Below are 20164 nucleotides of genomic sequence, written 5' to 3'. Positions count from 1 at the left end.
CATCGAGCCTTTTAAACAATTCAATGAGATAATTCGTTCATCTACCTCAGCATCATTCTCCCCACACTAAACCCATATCCCTTGATATCTTCAATATCCAGAAACCAATCAATCAAACTCTTGAAAATAGTTGATGACTGAGGCTTCACTGTCCTCAGGGGTTGAGAATTCCAAAGCTTTACCACATCCTTGAGTGAAGAAATCTCCCCACGTATTAGCTTTTGCTCCATCTTCTTGTCTGTTCCCCATAACCCTTGACACCATTGTCAGTCAAAGATCTGTCTAACTGGAATATATTCAATGATCCTCAGCCTCCACTGGTCCGTGGGGAAGAGAAATCCAAAAGACTAACAACCCTCTGAGGGAAGAGATGTCTTGAAATATATAACAGAGCTACAGTTCCATATTACAAGATATTCAGATCCCAAGGAATATGACTCTGTCTAGACATGACAGTTGAAATTTTTGCCTGTGATTCCTCGTTCAAAATCCTGTGAAATGAGTTTGCAAAAGTCATCACAGTCAGTATCGGATAGAAATTCAGAGCAGACAATTCTAGTTTCTGTGGAACATTCTTTCCTATTTCATTCCCAAAAAGTTGTAAATCTCCATCCATATCTATGGATTCTATTTAAAAATGAAAGTGGATGGGCACTTGAAGGAAATAAACTTTCAGGAGAATGGGGATATAGAGTGGGAATGGGACTGGAATGTTATACAGAGAGTCAGCATGGAATCGAGTTACCAAATGGATTCCTTCTGTGCTGTAATGACTTTATGACTGGAAATGTATAACATCGCTACAGTATTGTATTACAATGCAAGAAATAATAATTAATATATTTTATTACAGAAACATAAATAATATATCTAATCTGGGTACCATATAATAACACTAGACATATCTCTGTCCTATATTAATTTACTGTCCCCTTAAATGTCAGCCATCGCCTGCCCTTTAATTGTGAACATGAGGAAAGAGACCATCCTTTTAGACAGAAAGAAGATTAACGTTTCAGGGTGGGCAGAATGAATTACAGGGAATAAAAATGTATCAGATTTTGTTGGTCAATATAAGCTCAGAAGTGGAAGGGAAATGATCTCCAGTGGAAGAGAAACAATTCCTGAACATTGTAAGACTAAGCTGGTAAATCAGCAGTGAACAGAGTTGTGAAGTGGGAAAAACCTCATCAAGACATAGCTTGTGGAAATAATAGTTAAAATACACCCATTATTAGAGGCAGAGGAAGGTAGACAATGGCAGAGAGCTGATCAGGGAGGGCAGAGGTGAAACAGAGAAATGGATGGCCGTTTAAAAATTCATAAAAAGCATGGTTAGCAAGTTTGCAGACGATACTAAATTAGGAGGTATCGCTGATAGTGAAGAAGGTTATCAAAAATTACAGGGGGATCTTGATCAGTTGATCGGTTAGGGAAGTGGGCCGCTGATTGGCAAATGGGTTTCAGTACAGATAATACAGAGTACAGAGGCACAACCTCAGGCTAAAGGGACAATCCTTTAAAACAGAGATAAGGAGGAATTTCTTCAGCCAGAGAGTGGTGAGTTTGTGGAACTCTGCCGCAGAAGGCTGTGGAGACCAGGTCATTGACTGTCTGTAAGACAGAGATATAATTTTCTTGATTAATAAGGGGATCAGGGGTTATGGGAAAAAGGCAGGAGAACAGGGGTGAGAAAAATATCAGCCATGATTGAATGGCGGAGCAGACTCGATGGGCCGAGTGGCCTAGTTCTGCTCCTATGTCTTATGGTCTTAAGTGTGAGTGTTGCATTTTGGAAAGTCAAACCAGGGTAGGACTTGTACAGTGAATGGTAAGGCACTGGGGAGTGTTGAGGAACAGAGGAACCTCGGAGAAGTACATAGTTTGTTGAAAGTGGCAGCACAGGTAGACAGAATGGTGAAGAAGGCATTTAGCACACTGGCCTTCATCAGTCATGGCACTGAGTATAGGAGTTGGGACATTATGTTACAGTTGTATAAGTCATTGGTGAGGCTGCACTTGGAGTACTGTGAACAGTTTTTGTCACCCTGTTTTAGGAAAGACATTGATAAACTGGAAAGAGTGCAAAGAAGATTTATGAGGATGTTGCCGGGACTAATGGGCCTGAGTGATCGCGAGAGGTTGGACAGGCGAGGGCTTTATTCCTTCGAACGTAGGAGAATGTGGGGTGACCATATTGAGGTGTATTAAATCATGGGGGGCATAGATAGGATGAACCCACATTGTATTTTTGCCAGGGTAAGGGAATTGAAAACTTGAGGGCCCAGGTTTAAGGTGAGAGGGGAAAGATTAAAAGGGACCCGAGGGGCAACTTCTTCATGCAGAGGGTGGTGTGTACATGGAATGAGCTGCCAGAGAAAGTGGTTGAGGCAGGTTCAAACAGGAGGTTTAAACATTTAAAAAGCATTTGGATAAGTACATGAATTGGAAAGGATTAGAGGGATATGAGCCAAACATGGGCAATTGGGACAAGCTGGGAGGGCACCATGGTTGGCATGGATCAGTTGGGCCCAAGGGCCTGTTCCCGTGCTGTATTGCTCTATGACTCTATGTGCTGGCTGCGTCAGCATCTACTGCCCATAACTCATTGCCCTTGAACTGAGTGGTTTGCATTGCTGGGGGATGTGGTCATTTCCTTCTTTAAAGGACATTATTAAATCGGATGGATTTTTACGACAATTGTCATCAATGGACTTCTAATTCTAGATTTTTACCAAATTCAAATTTCAACATTTGCCATTGTGAGATTCAAACCCAGGGTTCGCAGTGCATCGCCCTGGATCCCTGTATTACTAATCCAATAACTATCACTGCACCATTGCCTCCCCATCCATGGTAAAAGAGTCATAATAGCCCGAGATCCATGGAATCAGAGCATGCTCTAAATTTAAATTAATGCTCACTAACACTCACCCCAAAACCATTTCACTGTTTTCACATTTTAAAATCTGCTGCAGCTGAAAAGATCTCGGAGAGATTGGTGTCCGGGAAAAATGTTGCAATCTTCAAATCTTCTCCCTGTAAATGAGGAAAGTTATAGGTGTAATTCAAGGTTAGAAATTCAAGAGAGACAAACATTTCTTTTGGTCTGAGTTTGCTGTGTGTAAATCTTTCCCTTCTCACCCCCTGTAAAAGGAGTTTCCAAAATCCATCAGCATCTGTCCAGAACAGAAATTCAAAACATTCTCTCCTCCTACCTGGCACAGAATTACTTTAGCTGGGACAAAATTGCAGTGGAGGCAGTTCAGAGAAGATTCAGTTGGTTGATTCCTGAAATGAGGAGTTTTATCTTTCAGGTTGAGCAGCTGGGGCCTGTACTCTTTGGAGTTTAGAAGACTGAGAAGTAATCTTAATGAAACATCTGGGAATTTAAGGGCGGCACGGTGGCTTGCACTGCTGCCTCACAGCGCCAGGGTCCCAGGTTCAATTCCGGCCTTGGGTCACTGTCTGTATGGAGTTTGCACATTCTCCCCATGTCTGCGTGGGTTTCCTCCGGGTGCTCTGGTTTCCTCCCACAGTCCAAAGATGTGTGGGTTAGGTTGATTGGCCATGCTAAATTGACCCTAATGTCAGGGGGATTAGCAGGGTAAATGCATGGGGTTGTGGGGATGAGGCCTGGGTGGGATTGTGATCGGTACAGACTCGCTGGGCCGAATGGCCTCTTTCTGTACTGTCGGGTTTCGACGATTCTATTGTCCCTCTGTAGAGGTTCTGAACCAGCCCCTGAAACCACGCCCATTATGACCCGTCAGACAGCAGCGCATGCGCCCTCCGTCTCCGCTGAAACAAGGTGGCGGCCGATAACTGGGGCCTGTTGCCGGGATAAAAGCCTCGGAGCTGCAAACCCGGGACCTGCAGGGTCTTATTCGGGCCTTGCAGCCTACAGCGGGTGTTTGGAAGCCATAGCTACCTCCCTACCCCGACTCCCGGCTCCATTTCTCCCACAGCCCAACCGACTCACCCGCTGAAAAATGTGCCAACTCCCGCACTCGCAAGACTCCGAGCAGTGACACTGCGCACGCTCCAGATATAGCACTGCGCCTGCGCAATAGGCTCCTGTGGAATGAATAGGACACTTTCACACCCGCAGGGGCACCTGGGAATTAACGGCGTCATTGTCAAAGACGAGAATAGAAAATTATCTTGTGCAATTAAGATCAAATAATTTTTTAAAATGCATTCATCGGAATTTGTGCGCTGCCATTCTCCATTTCTAAAATTGAATTAAACCAGTGCTCTCCTGTGGGAATACCTCGAGTTTTTAAAACTTTTCCCACTGGTTTCCTCTCCTCTCTCTGCTCTCCTGAAGGTGCTCACACTGGTTGGGTAAATCCCACAGAGACAGGTTTCTTTCACTTTCTTTCTCCTGATGCTGAATATTCTGTTTTATGGAACGATACATCACAGATGGAATCCATTTGGCACATCCTGCCCAGTCGGGCAGTCTTTAAGATCTGTCCAATTAATCCCACAGCCCTGCTGGCAGAGTGAGAACGATATCTATATGTACTGCAGCAATGCAGGAGGTGAATGGAAAATGTTTTCCAGTTGCATTCCTCTCAGACACACTCATCCCTCGAAAGATAAACTGGCCTGTGTACTAAGAACAAAGAAAATTACAGCACAGGAACAGGCCCTTCGGCCCTCCAAGCTTGCACCGACCATACTGCCTGACTTAACTAAAACCCACGACCCTTCCAGGGACCATATCCCTCTATTCCCATCTGATTCATGTACTTGTCAAGACGCCCCTTAAAAGTCAATACCGTATCTGCTTCCACTACCTCCCCCGGCAATGAATTCCAGGCACCCACCACTCTCTGTGTAAAACATCTGCCTCGTACATCTCTTTTAAACTTTACCCCTCGCACCTTAAACCTATTCCCCTGAGTAATTGACTCTTCCACCCAGGGAAAAAGCTTCTGACTATCCACTCTGTCCATGCCTCTCATAATCTTGTAGACTTCTATCAGGTCTCCCCTCAACCTCCGTCGCTCAAGTGAGAACAAACCAAGTTTCTCCAACCTCTCCTCATAGCTAATGCCCTCCATACCAGGCAACATCATGGTAAATCTTTTCTGGACCCTCTCGAAAGCCTCCACATCCTTCTGGTAGTGTGGCGACCAGAATTGAACACAATATTCCAAGTGCGGCCTAACTAAAGGTTCTATAAAGCTGCAACATGTCTTGCCAATTTTTAAACTCAATGCCCCAGCCGATGAAGGCAAGCATGCCGTATGTCTTCTTGATGACCTTCTCCACCTGCATTGCCACTTTCAGTGATCTGTGCACCTGTACACCCAGATCCCTTTGCCTATCAATATTGTTAAGGGTTCTGCCATTTACTGTATATTTCCTATCTGTATTAGACCTTCCAAAATGCATTACCTCACATGTGTCCGGATTAAACTCCATCTGCCATCTCTCCACCCAAGTCTCCAACCGATCTATATCCTGCTGTATCCTCTGATGGTCCTCATCGCTTTCCGCAAATCCACCAACCTCTGTGTCGTCCGCAAATTTACTAATCAATCCAGTTACATTTTCCTCCAAATCATTTATATATATTATATATATCCTGTGTGAATTCACTGGTGTGACCAAAGACTGGATGGCCCAGCAAAATCCTTCCCACACAAGGAGCGGGTGAACAATCACTCCCCAGTGTGAACTCGCTGATGTGCACTGAGGTTGGATGAACATGAGAACCCCTTTCCACAGATGGAGCAGCTGAACGGCCTCTCCTCTGTGAATTTGCTGGTGTAACAGCAGGTGGGATGAGATAGTGAATCCTTTCCCACACACAGAACAGATGAATGGCCTCTCTCCAATGTGACTGTGTCTATGGCTTTCCAGCAAGTACGGATAATTGCATCCTTTATCACAATCATCAAATTTCCATGGTTTCTACATTTTCCCAGCCCCAATGTGACCGTGTCGATGGGTTTCCAACCAGGATGGATAATTGAATCCTTTACCACAATCCTCACATTTCCACGGTTTGTCCATGGTGCTGGTGTCCTTCTGTTTCGCCAGGTTGGATGATTAGTTGAAGCCTCATCCACATACAGACCATGGTGTGATGTTTTTCTGGCTATGTAACTGGTTAAAGCTCTATCCACTGTCAGGTCACTGGAGCACTCTCACTTGGGTGTGTGGGTGTGTCTCAGTTCTTTTTCTGTCACATTGAATTTTGAAATTTTCTTCCACTGACAAAACAGGGAATGATTCATGTCTCCACTGTCAAAAGCAATCATATTTAGGTCAGGAAGAATCGAATGGCTCTGTCAGACTTTGATGTGAAGTTTAGTTTGAGTTTCCTGTCTGTGAATCCTCCTCTTCTAGTTCCCTGCAAAAAGAGTTTTAAAAAACTAATTCAGAACTGACAATTTCAGTTTCCACGAAACATTTCTCCATCTCATTTATCTTGAGCTGTAATCCCCATCCCACACACTCTCTCTTGTCCCTGAGCTGAAATCAAACTCATTCCCCATCTCCACTCTGAGCTCAGCTCCCTCTCCCTCCAGCTGGATTCAGTGCTCCAGACCATGTACAGATTGAGAGTACAATCAAGGAGTCAATTATTTTCCTTCCAAGTCAGGGGACGTGCAGCCCCACTGACTCTGTTGTTACCACAATAGTCACATGTGGTCTGCTCACCAATGAAATACCACGGTGACCATTAACATGTGCCTGTTCCGAGGAAAGGCTCCATTTTATTTGTGCCACAACAGCAGGGGAATTACCTCCTGCACAGGCACAAAGGTATCATCAGTCACAGAAAATAATTGCAGCTGGTGTTTCAAACCTCATTTTACCATTTGCTCCCAGACATTCTCAATTCAATTTTGAAATGCAAACTGAAATCTGGCATTATGGGGTAAATTAAAACACATTTTAATGGTCATTTTCAGATTGACTATTCCCGAGATTTAATTCCCAAGTCAGGAAACTAAAATTCTCATCAGCAATGTAGGCGGCACAGTGGTTAGCACTGCTGCCTCACAGCTCCCGGGACCTGGGTTCGATTCCCAACTTGGTTCACTGTCCGTGTGGAGTCTGCCCGTTCTCCCCATGTCGGCGTGGGTTTTCTCCAGATGCTCCGGTTTCGTCCCATCGTCCAAAGATATGCCAGTTAGGTGCATTGGCTATGCGAAATTGCCCCTCAGTGTCCTGGGATGAGTAGGTTAGAGGGATTAGCAGGTTACATATGTGGGGTGATGGGAATAGGGCCGAGGTGGGATTGTTGTCTGTGTAGACTCGATGGGCCGAATAACCTCCTTCAGCACTGTAGGGATTCTATGAAATACATTGGGAGAATTGCTATTTTAATGGGTATTTTCACAAATGATATAAAATGATTTTTCAAAACAAATTAATATTTTCTTCAACAGCTGCAGCTTTTTACTGGGGGTGTTGGGGCCTCCAGCGGGGTTTGTGAATCCTCCCCGCCCACCTCCCAGGGTTTCCTTCCTTCTCAGAGATCAGAGTCCTCATTGATTTGAGGCCAAAGTGTAACCTCTTATTTATTGTCCCCCTCCCCCATCCTCTGATGTGAACCATCCTCCAGTGGCTGAGCCAGGATGGGGCCGTTAACCTGGGCCTGTTCCCGGGAGGGAGGGAGGGAGAAGCCCCGCAGCTGCAAACCAGGGAGCTGACAATGATTCTGAAGGGTTTGCGGATCCACAAAGTGTTTCCAAATCCTCCCAGCCACCGCCTAACGCTGACTCCGCTTCTCCGGGACAAACAAGCGCCAAGGCCAGCAATGACACTGCGCATGCTCCACATCACAAAGCCCGGGCACTGATTGACGGCAGCTCCGGACCAATAGGAAGAGGGGGCGGGGCTGGAGGACCGAGTGGAAGTGGCTGGTCCTCCAACCAATCGGAGTGAATGAGCGGCGGGTCCGGAGGACCGAGCGGGTGGCTGGTCCTCCAACCAATCGGAGTGAATGAGGGGCGGAACCTGAAGCATGCGCAGTGCGGGTAATGACGACGGACGGATGGTTGTAATTTGGAAGCGAGATCAATACGAGGTAGAGGGCGGCGTGCGGGGAATAATAAATGTGGCGGGTGGGTGGAGAGGCTTTGTAAACATGTTGTTCAAACCCAAATCCCGGAAATGAACTTCCTGGTCCCCCCCCTTTGTACCAAATGGAGCGGCAGCTTGTAGTGTTAGACCCGGGCTGACTGCCGCCATTGAGGCTGCATGTGGGAGGCCGGCAGGGATTGTGATCGGAGAGTGAAGCCCTGACGTCACAATGGAATGGGTGAGGGTGTGACGTCACAATGGAATGGGTGATAGTGTGACGTCACAATGGAATGGGTGAGAGTGTGACATCACAATGGAATGGGTGAGAGTGTGACGTCACAATGGAATGGGTGAGAGTGTGAGGTCACAATGGAATGGGTGAGGGTTCCAGATGAGCTGAGACTGGGCTGGAGTCGGGCGATGGCACTGACATGTGGCCCGGTGGCACAGTGGTTAGTGCAGCTGCCTAACAGCGCCAGGGACCCGGGTTCAATTCCAGCCTCGGGTCACTGTCTGTGCAGAGTTTCTACATTCTCCCCGTGTCTGTGTGGGTTTCCTCTGGGTGTTCCGGTTTCCTTCCACAGTCCAAAGATGTGCCGGTTCGACGGATTGGCCACGATAAATTGCCACTTGGTATCAGGGGGATTAACAGGTAAATATGTGGATAGGGCCTGGATGGGATTGTTGTCGGTGCAGGCTCGATCGGCTGAATGGCCTCCTTCTACACTGTATTTTATTATTCATTATTATTAATAAATTACTATTAATGCTTCTATGAATGAAGGTGGTCTTGATGGTGATGTGGACATGTGGCTGGAAGCTCATCTTGGGATGAACTATTTCACCCTGGTTGTGAACAGCCGGGTTCAGCCTCAGACAGTTGCCAGGAGGAGGGATAAAGTTGTTGGCGAGGGAGTGGAGTTTGTAGTGGGGACTGAACACAATGGGTTCAGTCTTCCCAGTATTTATATGAAATAAATTTCTGTTCTTTCAGTACTGGATGTCAGACAAGTCAGGATGGTGTGTGAGTTGGAGAGGAACTTGGAGCTGATGGTGTTCACAGGGTTTGGAAATTCTGTCAAAGTTCCTGTTGAGTTGTAGATGTATACAATCTCTCCCTTCACCTCCGGCCTCTTGTCTCTGTTTCCATTCAGAGTGTGGAAATGCTGGCATTGGACTGGGGTAAGCACAGTAAGTAATCTCACAACACCAGGTTAAAATCCAACAGGTTAATTTGGTAGCATAAGCCACAGGCTTTCGGAGCGCTGCTCCTTCATCAGGTGAGTGGGAGTTCTGTTCACAAACAGGGCATATAAAGACACAAACTCAATTTACAAGAAAATGGTTGGAATGCGAGTCCTTACAGGTAATCAAATCTTAAAGGTACAGACAATGTGAGTGGAGAGAGGGTTAAGCGCAGGTTAAAGAGATGTGTATTGTCTCCAGCCAGGACAGTTAGTGAGATTTTGCAAGCCCAGGCAAGTCGTGGGGGTTACAGATAGTGTGACATGAACCCAAGATCCCGGTTGAGGCTGTCCTCATGTGTGATTGACAGATCCATGCTCACTGCTTCCTGCCCTGGACGCAGAGAGCTGAAAATTTCCATGCAGGCTGCCAGACAGATATATGCCCATATAACTGGAGTAAAAATGTGTGGAATATACAGACCGAATTCACTTCATTCCCTTCAGTTGCTGCAAGTCCCCAATTTCCCCCAGAATGAGAAAAGAAATGGAAAGGGGGAAACATTGATTTCCTCCCAGATGTTGCCCAGAGGAGGGAGTTTCACTCTGAAGCTCATTGGCCAACTTCTGCATTGTGACGTCACAATGGAGCCCTGCCTGAATCAGCCAATAGGAATCACTCCGCTCCGCGGTGACGTCTCCGGGTTCCAGTGCGCAGGCCCTCCCCCTACACCTCCTTGAGCCAAGGTTTCCAGGCAACCGGCTGACGGCTCCGGCTGGAGCGAGAAGCCACTCGGTGACCTCCCCCAGCCCGGAACTGCGCAGGTGCTGGGGAGAACCCACCCTCTGATCTTCATGCTGAGGTGATGACCAATGGGAAAAGTTGGAGGACCGGAAGGACTCTGGTCTTCGAGCTAATCAGAGCGTGGGCTTTGTGTGAATGAAGATTGATCTTCAGACAGACTCAAACTTCCACATATAGATTGGGACTCGCATACTGTTAAAGGTTTAGACGGGGTAGAGTTTGTAAAATGTGTTCAGGAGAATTTTCTACATCAGTATATAGAGGTGCCAACTGGAGAGGATGCGATATTGGATCTCCTATTGGGAAATGAGTTAGGGCAGGTGATGGATGTGAGTGTGAGGGAACACTTTGGATCCAGTGATCATAATGCCATTAGTTTCAACCTGATCGTGGATCAGGATAGATCTGGTCCTCGGGTTGAAGTTCTGAACTGGAAAAAGGCCAAATTTGATGAAATGAGAAGGGATCTGGGAAGTGTGGATTGGCACAGGCTGTTCTCTGGTAAGGATGTAAATGGAAAGTGGGAGGCCTTCAAAGGAGAAATTTTGAGAGTGCAGAGTTTGTATGTTCCTGTCAGGATTAAAGGCAAAGTAAATAGGAATAAGGAACCTTGGGTCTCGAGGGAGATTGTAACACTGATTAAGAGGAAGAGAGAGTTGTACGAAATGTACAGGCAGCAAGGAACACATCAGATGCTCGAGGAGTATAAACAGTGCAAGAAGCTACTTAAGAGGGAAATCAGGAGGGCTAAAAGAAGACATGAGGTTGCTTTGGCAGACAGAGTGAAGGAAAATCCAAAGAGCTTCTATAGGTATGTTAGGAGCAAAAGGATAGTGAGGGATAAAATTGGTCCTCTTGAAGACCAGAGTGGTAGACTGTGTATGGAACCAAAAGAGATGAGGGAGATACTAAATGGTTTTTTTGCATCCGTATTTACTGAGGAAACGGGCATGGAGTCTACGGAAATAGGGCAAACTGGTAGGGAGGCCATGGAACGTTTACAGATTAAAGGGGAGGAGGTGCTCGCTGTCTTGAGGCAAATCAGAGTGGATAAATCCCCAGGACCGGACAGGGTATTCCCACGGACCTTGAGGGAAGCTAGTGTTGAACTTGCAGGGGCCCTGGCAGACATATTTAAAATGTCAGTATTCACGGGGGAGGTGCCGGATGATTGGAGGGTGGCTCATGTTGTTCCGTTGTTTAAAAAAGGTTCCAAAAGAAATCCGGGAAATTATCGGCCAGTAAGTTTGACGTCAGTGGTGGGCAAGTTATTGGAAGGTGTGATAAGGGATAGGATCTACAAATATTTGGATAGACAGGGACTTATTAGGGAGAGTCAACATGGCTTTGTGCGTGGTAGGTCATGTTTGACCAATCTATTAGAGTTTTTCGAGGAGGTTACCAGGAAAGTGGATGAAGGGAAGGCGGTGGATGTTGCCTACCTGGATTTCAGCAAGGCCTTTGACAAGGTCCCTCATGGGAGGTTAGTTAGGAAGGTTCAGTCGCTGGGTATACATGGGGAGGTAGTAAATTGGATAAGACACTGGCTCAATGGAAGAAGCCAGAGAGTGGTTGTGGAGGATTGCTTCTCTGAGTGGAGGCCTGTGACTAGTGGTGTGCCGCAGGGATCGGTGTTGGGTCCATTGTTGTTTGTCATCTATATCAATGATCTGGATGATAATGTGGTAAATTGGATCAGCAAGTTTGCTGATGATACAAAGATTGGAGGTGTAGTGGACAGTGAGGAACGTTTTCAAAGCTTGCAGAGGGATTTGGACCAACTAGAAAAATGGGCTGAAAAATGGCAAATGGAATTTAACGCAGACAAGTGTGAGATATTGCACTTTGGAAGGACAAACCAAAGAAGAACGTACAGGGTAAATGGTAGGACTCTGAAGAGTGCAGTTGAACAGAGGGATCTGGGAATACAGGTACAGAGTTCCCTAAAAGTGACGTCACAGGTGGATAGGGTCGTAAAGAGTGCCTTTGGTACATTGGCCTTTATAAATCGGAGTATCGAGTATAAAAGTTGGAGTGTTATGGTAAGGTTATATAAGGCATTGGTGAGGCCGAATTTGGAGTATTGTGTACAGTTTTGGTCACCTAGTTACAGGAAGGATGTAAATAAGATTGAAAGAGTGCAGAGAAGGTTCACAAGGATGTTGCCGGGACTTGAGAAGCTGAGTTACAGAGAGAGATTGAATAGGTTGGGACTTTATTCCCTGGAGCGTAGAAGATTGAGGGGAGATTTGATAGAGGTGTATAAGATTTTGATGGGTATAGATAGAGTGAATGCAAGCAGGCTTTTTCCGCTGAGGCTAGGGGAGAAAAAAACCAGAGGGCATGGGTTAAGGGTGAAAGGAGAAAAGTTTAAAGGGAATATTAGGGGGGGCTTCTTCACGCAGAGAGTGGTGGGAGTGTGGAATGAGCTGCCGGATAAAGTGGTAAATGCGGGGTCACTTTTAACATTTAACAAAAACTTGGACGGGTTCATGGATGAGAGGGGTGTGGAGGGATATGGTCCAAGTGCAGGTCAGTGGGACTCGGCATAAAATGGTTCGGCACAGACAAGAAGGGCCAAAAGGCCTGTTTCTGAGCTGTAATTTTCTATGGTTCTATGCTAAAGGACACCACTTGTATTGCAATCATTCTGTGATGCTATGAATCAATGAAAAAGGACCTGCACTGGAGGCAAGGGTCCACCCTGATATAGATTACTTCTTAAGTAGTTCCTCTCTATTTCTAGACTCAGAAATGTCTGCAATAAAATAAAAGCCCAATACTGATGCTGCTGGAAATCTGAATTAAAAAGAGCTAATATTGGAAATATTCAGCAGGTCAGGCAGTAGCTGGGGTGAGAAAGACAGAATCAATGATCCAGGGTGTGCAGAATGAACTATGTGGAATAAAAATGGTGCCAAATGTAATGTAACCTCAGAAATAGGAGAAGTGGACGAGAACACAGGAAAAACAATTCCTGACTATTCACGATACTGTGGGAAGCTGGTAAGCCAGCAGCGCATCATTCATTACAAATGGGAACCTTCTTTTGACACAACTGGCAGAAGTGACAGTGAAATACTGAACACAGCTGAAATACACCCATTATTAGAGAGAGGAGTTAGACACTGGCCGAGAGATGATCAGGGAAAGCAGAGGTGAAACAGAGCAATGAATGCACATGGAGTCAGATCCACAGTAAAGGAGTCAGACCAGCCCTAAAGACATGGAACCTCTCACAGATAACAAAGCTCAGCACTAACAACTCTCAATTGAAGAACAATGGTCACAAACATACATCTGTGAAACAATTTCACTGTTATAAATTTAAACTCTCGTGTTGGAGCCTGCAGCTGGAAAGATATCAGAAACACTGGAGTCAGAGAAAAGTCTCCCAGTTGAGGAAATACCTGGGGAGTGGGGGTGATGTCACTGTGGAATTGTGGGTGTGTGATGAGATCACAAGGAGGTACACAGAACATCTGGGTCTGTGCAAACCAGTGATCACCACACATTATGGAGGATGTGAGGCTCCTTAAGAGGGTGCAGAGGAGATTGACCTGAATGATTCCAGGGATTATAGTTACAATGTTAGGCTGGAGAAACTGGCGTTATTCTCCTTGGAGCAAAGGAGATTGAGGCAAGATTTGGCAGAGGTGTACAAATTTATGATAGGTTTAGATAAGGTAGATAAAGTTTAACTATTCCCATTACACGACAAAGATGCGCGGGTTAGGTTGATTGGCCATGCTTAAATTGCCCCTTCGTGTCCTGAGATGTGTAGGTTAGAGGGATTAGTGGGTAAAATATGTAGGGATATGGGGGTAGGGCCTGGGTGGGATTGTGGTTGGTGCAGACTCGATGGGCCGAATGGCCTCTTTCTGTACTGCAGGGTTTCTATGATTTCTATGACACAGATTGAAGATTTTGAAAAAGATCTACCGAGGGGATATGAGGAAGAAATTTTACGCAGTGAGTGGTAATAACCTGGAACCCGATGCTTCCACTCAAAGACCGATAACATCCAGGTGCTGTTAATCGAATGGCGCTCTCAGATATTGATGACCTTTCCATAAATCCTCTTCCAATATCCTGTAAAAGAAATTTACAAATCCCAGCACTGTCAGTTCAGAAATGCAATTCAGAAGAGACAAACATTTTTCTTGGTATTAGTTTTGCTGGGTGTAAATTCTCCCCATCTTACTCCCTGTAAAAGGAGTTTCCAAAATCCATCACCGTCAGTCCGGGATGGAAATTCACCATATTCTCTTCTGCTGACAGGGAGCACTGCCCACATGCCCTTCTGCACTTTGCCCAGTGAAAGTTGGTGGTCAATAACCAGGGTCTGTGATCAGGACACATCCCACAGCTCATGCCTCGTTCATTGCCAAGGTGTGACTGGTAGCAGACTTGCAGATCTTTAGACACATGGGGAAGGACATCCCATGAGACAGTGGGATCTGGAGAGCAGGATTTATTTTTCTTTCCTTCTCTGCCACCGCTCTGCTTCATCAATAAGACATTGGGACTCAGAGGATTGATGCAATTTGATGGACAAGTTGTCTCCATTCTGAACAATGGGAAACAAGCTCCTCCCACTCGACAACTTGCCCCCTACAAAGATGGCGGCCACGTTGCAGCCCTGTTCCACATTATCCCCGTTGCACATTGGCCCCAATAAAGATGGCGGCCGTTAACCCGGACCGATCACTCGGAGCTGGAGACCCACTCAGTGCAGCTGGAGGAACCTGGAAGCTCTTTTTCGAGGATTGCGGTTACACAACATGTTTAGGAAACATCTCCGCCCGGTAGCTGGATCCATCGCTCCCTCCCATCCACTATTTTGTCCTAGATATTGTGGATCATAACAATCACCTCGCCAACCGCCATTAACCACACTGCGCATGCTTCACTCCCAGTCCGGCCCCGCCCCTCATTCCCTCCCGGCCCCGCCCCTCATTCCCTCCCGGCCCCGCCCCTCATTCTCTCCCATTGCTTGGAGGACCAGCCGCTCCCGCGCGGTCTTCCAGCCCCGCCCCGCCCCTCTCTCTCTATTGGTCCGAAGCTGCCGTCAATCAGCCAGACATTGTGACGATTTCAGATGGTGAGAGTGGCCACAGACTCAGGCTGACTTGCTGATTATTGTTAAGAAGTCTCACAACACCAGGTTAAAGTCCAACAGGTTTATTTGGTAGCAAAAGCCACAAGCTTTCGGAACAGGCTGTTCCTTCATCAGGTGGGTGGGAGTTCTGATCACAAACAGGGCACAAAGACACAAACTCAATTTACATGAATAATAATTGGAATGCGAGTCTTTACAACTAATCAAGCCTGAAAGGTACAGACAATGTGAGTGGAGGGAGCATTAAGCACAGGTTAAAGAGATGTGTATTGTCTCCAGACAGGACAGCCAGTGAGATTTTGCACATCCAGGCAAGTTGTGGGGGTTACAGATAGTGTGACATGAACCCAATATCCTGGTTGAGGCCGTCCTCATGTGTGTGGAACCTGGCTATCAGTCTCTGCTCAGCGACTCTGCACTGCCGTGAACCTCCACTCCACAAACAAGCCATCCAGCCAACTGAGCTAACTCTTGTCAACATATAATAATCCCTGAAATATTAGCTATTGCCTATCTCCCATTATACCTTTTGATGCAGTTTCCCAATCCATCTCAGATACAGGATCTCATATTTTAGTTCTCTTCTGTGAGAAACACCCAGATAAATTAAACAAAAGAACCATATAAGTACCACAGCCCATCTCCATGGAAATGTCACATACTTCAGTGGGGTTCCAAACAGAATTACGAATGAAATATCTTTGAACTGACAAACGTGCTTCACTCTTGTGATCCTTGTGAAATTTGAAGACAAGAAATGTGCTCTTCCAGGCTCAAAGAGCATCAGCCCACTGGAGGCTGAGACCGGCCAGTCCAGCATCAAGAAACCCTCTGACTCTCCCCGTTGACCAACTGAGAGAATAAACAAAATGCAGTCCTGGACACAAGTGAGAGCAGAAACAATAACAGCAGAATCCAAACCCTGGAATCACTTGTGAACTCGCTGGTGTCTCAGCAGATGGAATGAGTAAGCAATTCCATTCCCACGTTGAGAGCAGGTGAACGACCCCTACTCTGTGTGAACTCGCCAGTGTTTCCGCAGGGAGGATGAATCACTGAATATCTTCCCACATTGAGAGCAGGTGAACGGTTTCTCTCCAGTGTGGATTTGCTGGTGTGCCTGCAGTTTGAAAAGCCAAGAGAAGACCTTCCCACAGTGAGAGCAGGTGAATGGTCTCTCCCCAGTGTGGATTCGCTGGTGTATCTGCAGGTTGGATAACTGAGTGAATCCCTTCCCACATTGAAAGCAGGTGAATGGTCTCTCCCCAGTGTGAATGCGCTGGTGTATTTGCAGAGCGGATGAATCACTGAATCCCTTCCCACACTGAGAGCAGGTGAATGGCCTCTCCCCAGTGTGAACCCGCTGATGTCTCAATAGATTGGCTGACATGGTGAATCCCTTCCCACACACAGAGCAGGTGAATGGTCTCTCCCCAGTGTGAACTCTCTGGTGTGTCAGCAGCTGGGATGAGAGAGGGAATCTCTTCCCACACTGGGAGCAGATAAATGGCTTCTGCCCAGTATGAACTTGCTGGTGTCTCTGCAGGGTTGATGGATCAGTGAATGCCTTCCCGCACACAGAGCAGGTGAACGGCCTCTCCCCGCTGTGAACTCGCTGGTGTCTCCACAGGTGGGATGAATCACTGAACCGCTTCCCACACTGAGAGCAGGTGAATGGCCTCTCCCCAGTGTGAACTCGCTGGTGTACCCGCAGGTGGGATGAATAACTGAATCCCTTCCCACACTGAGAGCAGGTGAACGGTTTCTCCCCAGTGTGAACTCGCCGGTGAGTCTGCAGGGAGGATGACTGAGTGAATCCCTCCCCACACTGAGAGCAGGTGAATGGTTTCTCCCCAGTGTGAACTCGCCGGTGAGTCTGCAGGTCAGATGACTGAGTGAATCCCTTCCCACACTGAGAGCAGGTGAATGGTTTTTCCCTGGTGTGAACTTGCTGGTGTATCAGCAGGGAGGATGAATCACTGAATCCCTTTCCACACTGAGAACAGGTGAACGGTTTCTCCCCGGTGTGAACTCGCTTGTGGGACTGTAGGAAGGATAGCCGAATGAATCCCTTCCCACACTCAGCGCACGTGAATGGCCTCTCCCCAGTGTGAACTCGCTGGTGTGTCTGCAGGTGGGATGACTGAGTGAATCCCTTCCCACACTGAGAGCAGGTGAATGGTCTCTCTCCAGTGTGAACTCTCTTGTGGCACTGTAGGAAGGATAGCCGAGTGAATCCCTTCCCACACTGAGAGCAGGTGAACGGCCTCTCCCCAGTGTGAACTCGCTGGTGTGTCAGCAGGTGGGATGACTGAGTGAATCCCTTCCCACACTGAGGGCAGGTAAATGGCTTCTCCCCAGTGTGAATGCGCTGATGGATTTCCAGTTGTGACGAAAACCTGAATTCCTTCCCACAGTCCCCACATTTCCATGGTTTCTCCATGGTGCTGGTGTCCTTGTGTCTGTCCAGGTTGGACGATCAGTTGAAGCTTCATCCACACACAGAACGCAGGTACAGTTGCTTGTTTTTGTGAATGGTGTGATATTTCTTCAGGCTGTGTCACTGGTTAAAGCTCTTTCCACAGTCAGTTCACTGGAACACTCTCACTTAGGTGTGTGTGTGTGTGTGTCTCGGTGCTTTTCCAATCACACTGATGTTTGAAATCTTTTGAAACCGACAGACCGTGACTCTGTCAGATCGAGATGTGACATTTGAGATTTCTGTCTGTGATTCCTCCTCTTCTGATATCCTTTAAAAACAATTTACAAAAAACATCACAGTCAGAACAGACAATTCTCGCTTCTATGGGAACATCCTTTCCTCTGTCATTAATGAAAATCTGTAAATCTCCATCCCACACATTGTCCCTCCATTCTCACGCTGCCGGATCTAACATTCAGCCACCCAACACTCCTGATGGTGCTGATTCAGGATGAATGACAGATCCATGCTCACTGCTTCCTGTCCTGGACACCGAGGTCAGAACAAATAGAGTTGTCCTATCCAGAGAGGCTAAATAGTCTGGGTCTGTATTCCTTGGAGTTTAGAGGAGTGAGGATGACTTTATTCAAACATATAATTTGATTGATTTGATTCATTATTGTCACACATATTAACATACAGTGAAAAGTATTGTTTCTTGCGCACTATACAGACAAAGCATACCATTCATAGAGAAGGAAACAAGAGAGTGCAGAATGTAGTGTTACAGTCTGTAGAGAAAGGTGTAGAGAAAGAGCAACCTAATGCAAGGTAAGTCCATTCAAAAGTCTGACAGCAGCAGGGACAGAAGCTGTTCTTGAGTCGTTTGACAGGGGCGGCACGATAGCACAGTGCTTAGCACTGCTGCTTCACGGCTCCAAGGACCTGGGTTCGATTCCTAGCTTGGGTCACTGTCTGTATGGAGTTTGCACATTCTCCTCGTGTCTGCGTGGGTTTCCTCCAGGTGCTCCGGTTTCCTCCCACAGTCCAAAGATGTGCGGGTTAGGTTGATTGGCCATGATAAAAATTGCCCCTTAGAGTCCTGAGATGTGTATGCTAGAGGGATTAGTGGGTAAATATGTAGGGATATGGGGGTAGGGCCTGGGTGGGATTGTGGTCGGTGTAGACTCGATGGGCCGAATGGCCTCTTTCTGTACTGTAGGGTTTCTATGTTTCTATGAAGTTAAAGGGCCAGTCATTTAAAACTGAGGTGCGGTGAAATTTCTTCTCGCAGAGGGTGGTGAATCTCTGGAATTCTCTGCTCCAAAGGATGGTAGAGGCTGAATCATTAGAAATATTTAAAATGGAGGTGGATAAATATTTGATAGATTGAGGAATAGAGGGCGATGGGGAAATGGCTCACAAAAGGAGGCCGGCATTGATGAGCCAGGATTGTACTGAGTGGCAGGGTCGCTTGAAGGGCCTGGTGGCCTCTCCTGCTTCTATTTCTTGTGATCAGTTGCTGCAAGTCCCCAATTTCCCCCAGAATGAGAAAAGAAATGGAAAGGGGGAGAAAAGAAAGTGTTTTACTCACAGATGTTGGTCTCTTTTAAGGTCAAACCAAATAAACAAACAGGAGGAAGTTTCAGTCAGTCTGAAGCGCAATCTTCTTTCACACAAAGCCCGTCCTGTGATTGGCTGGAGGACCAGAGTCCTTCCGGTCCTCCAATTCTTCCCATTGGTCAACACCTCAGCGTGAAGGTCAGGGGGCGGGCTCTCCCCTGCACATGCGCAGTTTCCCCTCTCCCTCAGTGCCGGGTGCCTGGAAACCTTGGCTCGTGGAGGTGCCGGGGGAGGGGGCACAACGGGTGGGGGCGGGGCTCCCATGTCCGCGCGTCCGGGCCTGCGCACTGGGATCCATCCAAGGATGTTGGCGCGGAGCAGAGTGATTGCTGTTGGCTGATTGAGGCAGGGCTCCATTGTGCCGTCACAATGACTCAGAGGGGCGTTCCCAGCACACAGTGTCCCATTGGCAGCAATATCACTGGTTACAGAAGCAGCACACTGCGGATTGGGCACCAGCTCAGCGCGGCTGGCAGTCAAAGCCCCGCCCACCCCCACGTGGGCTCGTTTCCGCCCCCTTATTGTCTACATGCGGCAGATTGACCAATGGCAATGCGTGGAGGACCGGATCAGCCCTGGTCCTCCAGCCAGTCAGAGTCCGGGCCTTGTGTCAATGGCTGCACGAATGTTCCTCCATTGTTTGCCCAGCAAACTGCTGCTCATCCTCCTCCTCTCTCTGAACAAAGATTGAGCTTCAGATAGATTCAAACTTCCTCCTGTGGCCAACATCTGTGAGTAAAACACTTTATTTTTGCATTCTGGGAAAAATTGGGGACTTGCAGCAACTGAAGGAAAAGGAAATGAATCCAGTCTCTCCATTTCACACATTTTTAGTCCAGTGATTTGATTTATTATTGTCACGTGTATTAACATACAGTGAAAAGTATTGTTTCTTGTGCACTATGCAGACAAAGCATACTGTACGGAGGGAAGGAAAGGAGAGAGTGCAGAATGTA

General features: G+C 47.0%; 3 protein-coding genes across 3 annotated transcripts in view; 2 read left to right on the top strand and 1 right to left on the bottom strand.

Annotated features, from left to right (window-relative positions):
* The window catches only part of LOC144480806 (uncharacterized), an 83047-nt gene that overhangs the window by 14141 nt on the left and 48742 nt on the right, over nucleotides 1–20164 (top strand). The gene's annotated exons all lie outside the window — the stretch shown is intronic.
* LOC144480682 (uncharacterized) overlaps nucleotides 1–20164 on the top strand; it is a 121601-nt gene that overhangs the window by 99314 nt on the left and 2123 nt on the right. The gene's annotated exons all lie outside the window — the stretch shown is intronic.
* Nucleotides 15212–19568, bottom strand: LOC144480763 (uncharacterized). Its single transcript, XM_078200340.1, has 2 exons — nucleotides 19180–19568; nucleotides 15212–17913 (listed from the first exon to the last, which is right to left on the bottom strand). Exon 2 carries the CDS (start codon nucleotides 17604–17606, stop codon nucleotides 16173–16175), a length of 1434 nt encoding a protein of 477 aa, XP_078056466.1. The 5' UTR covers nucleotides 17607–17913; nucleotides 19180–19568; the 3' UTR covers nucleotides 15212–16172.

The sequence above is a fragment of the Mustelus asterias genome, chromosome 30 (assembly GCF_964213995.1).
Source record: "Mustelus asterias chromosome 30, sMusAst1.hap1.1, whole genome shotgun sequence".
Classification (NCBI taxonomy): domain Eukaryota; kingdom Metazoa; phylum Chordata; class Chondrichthyes; order Carcharhiniformes; family Triakidae; genus Mustelus; species Mustelus asterias.
The sequence above is the reverse complement of the archived record's forward strand: the minus strand, read 5'-3'. Positions and strand labels throughout refer to the sequence as shown.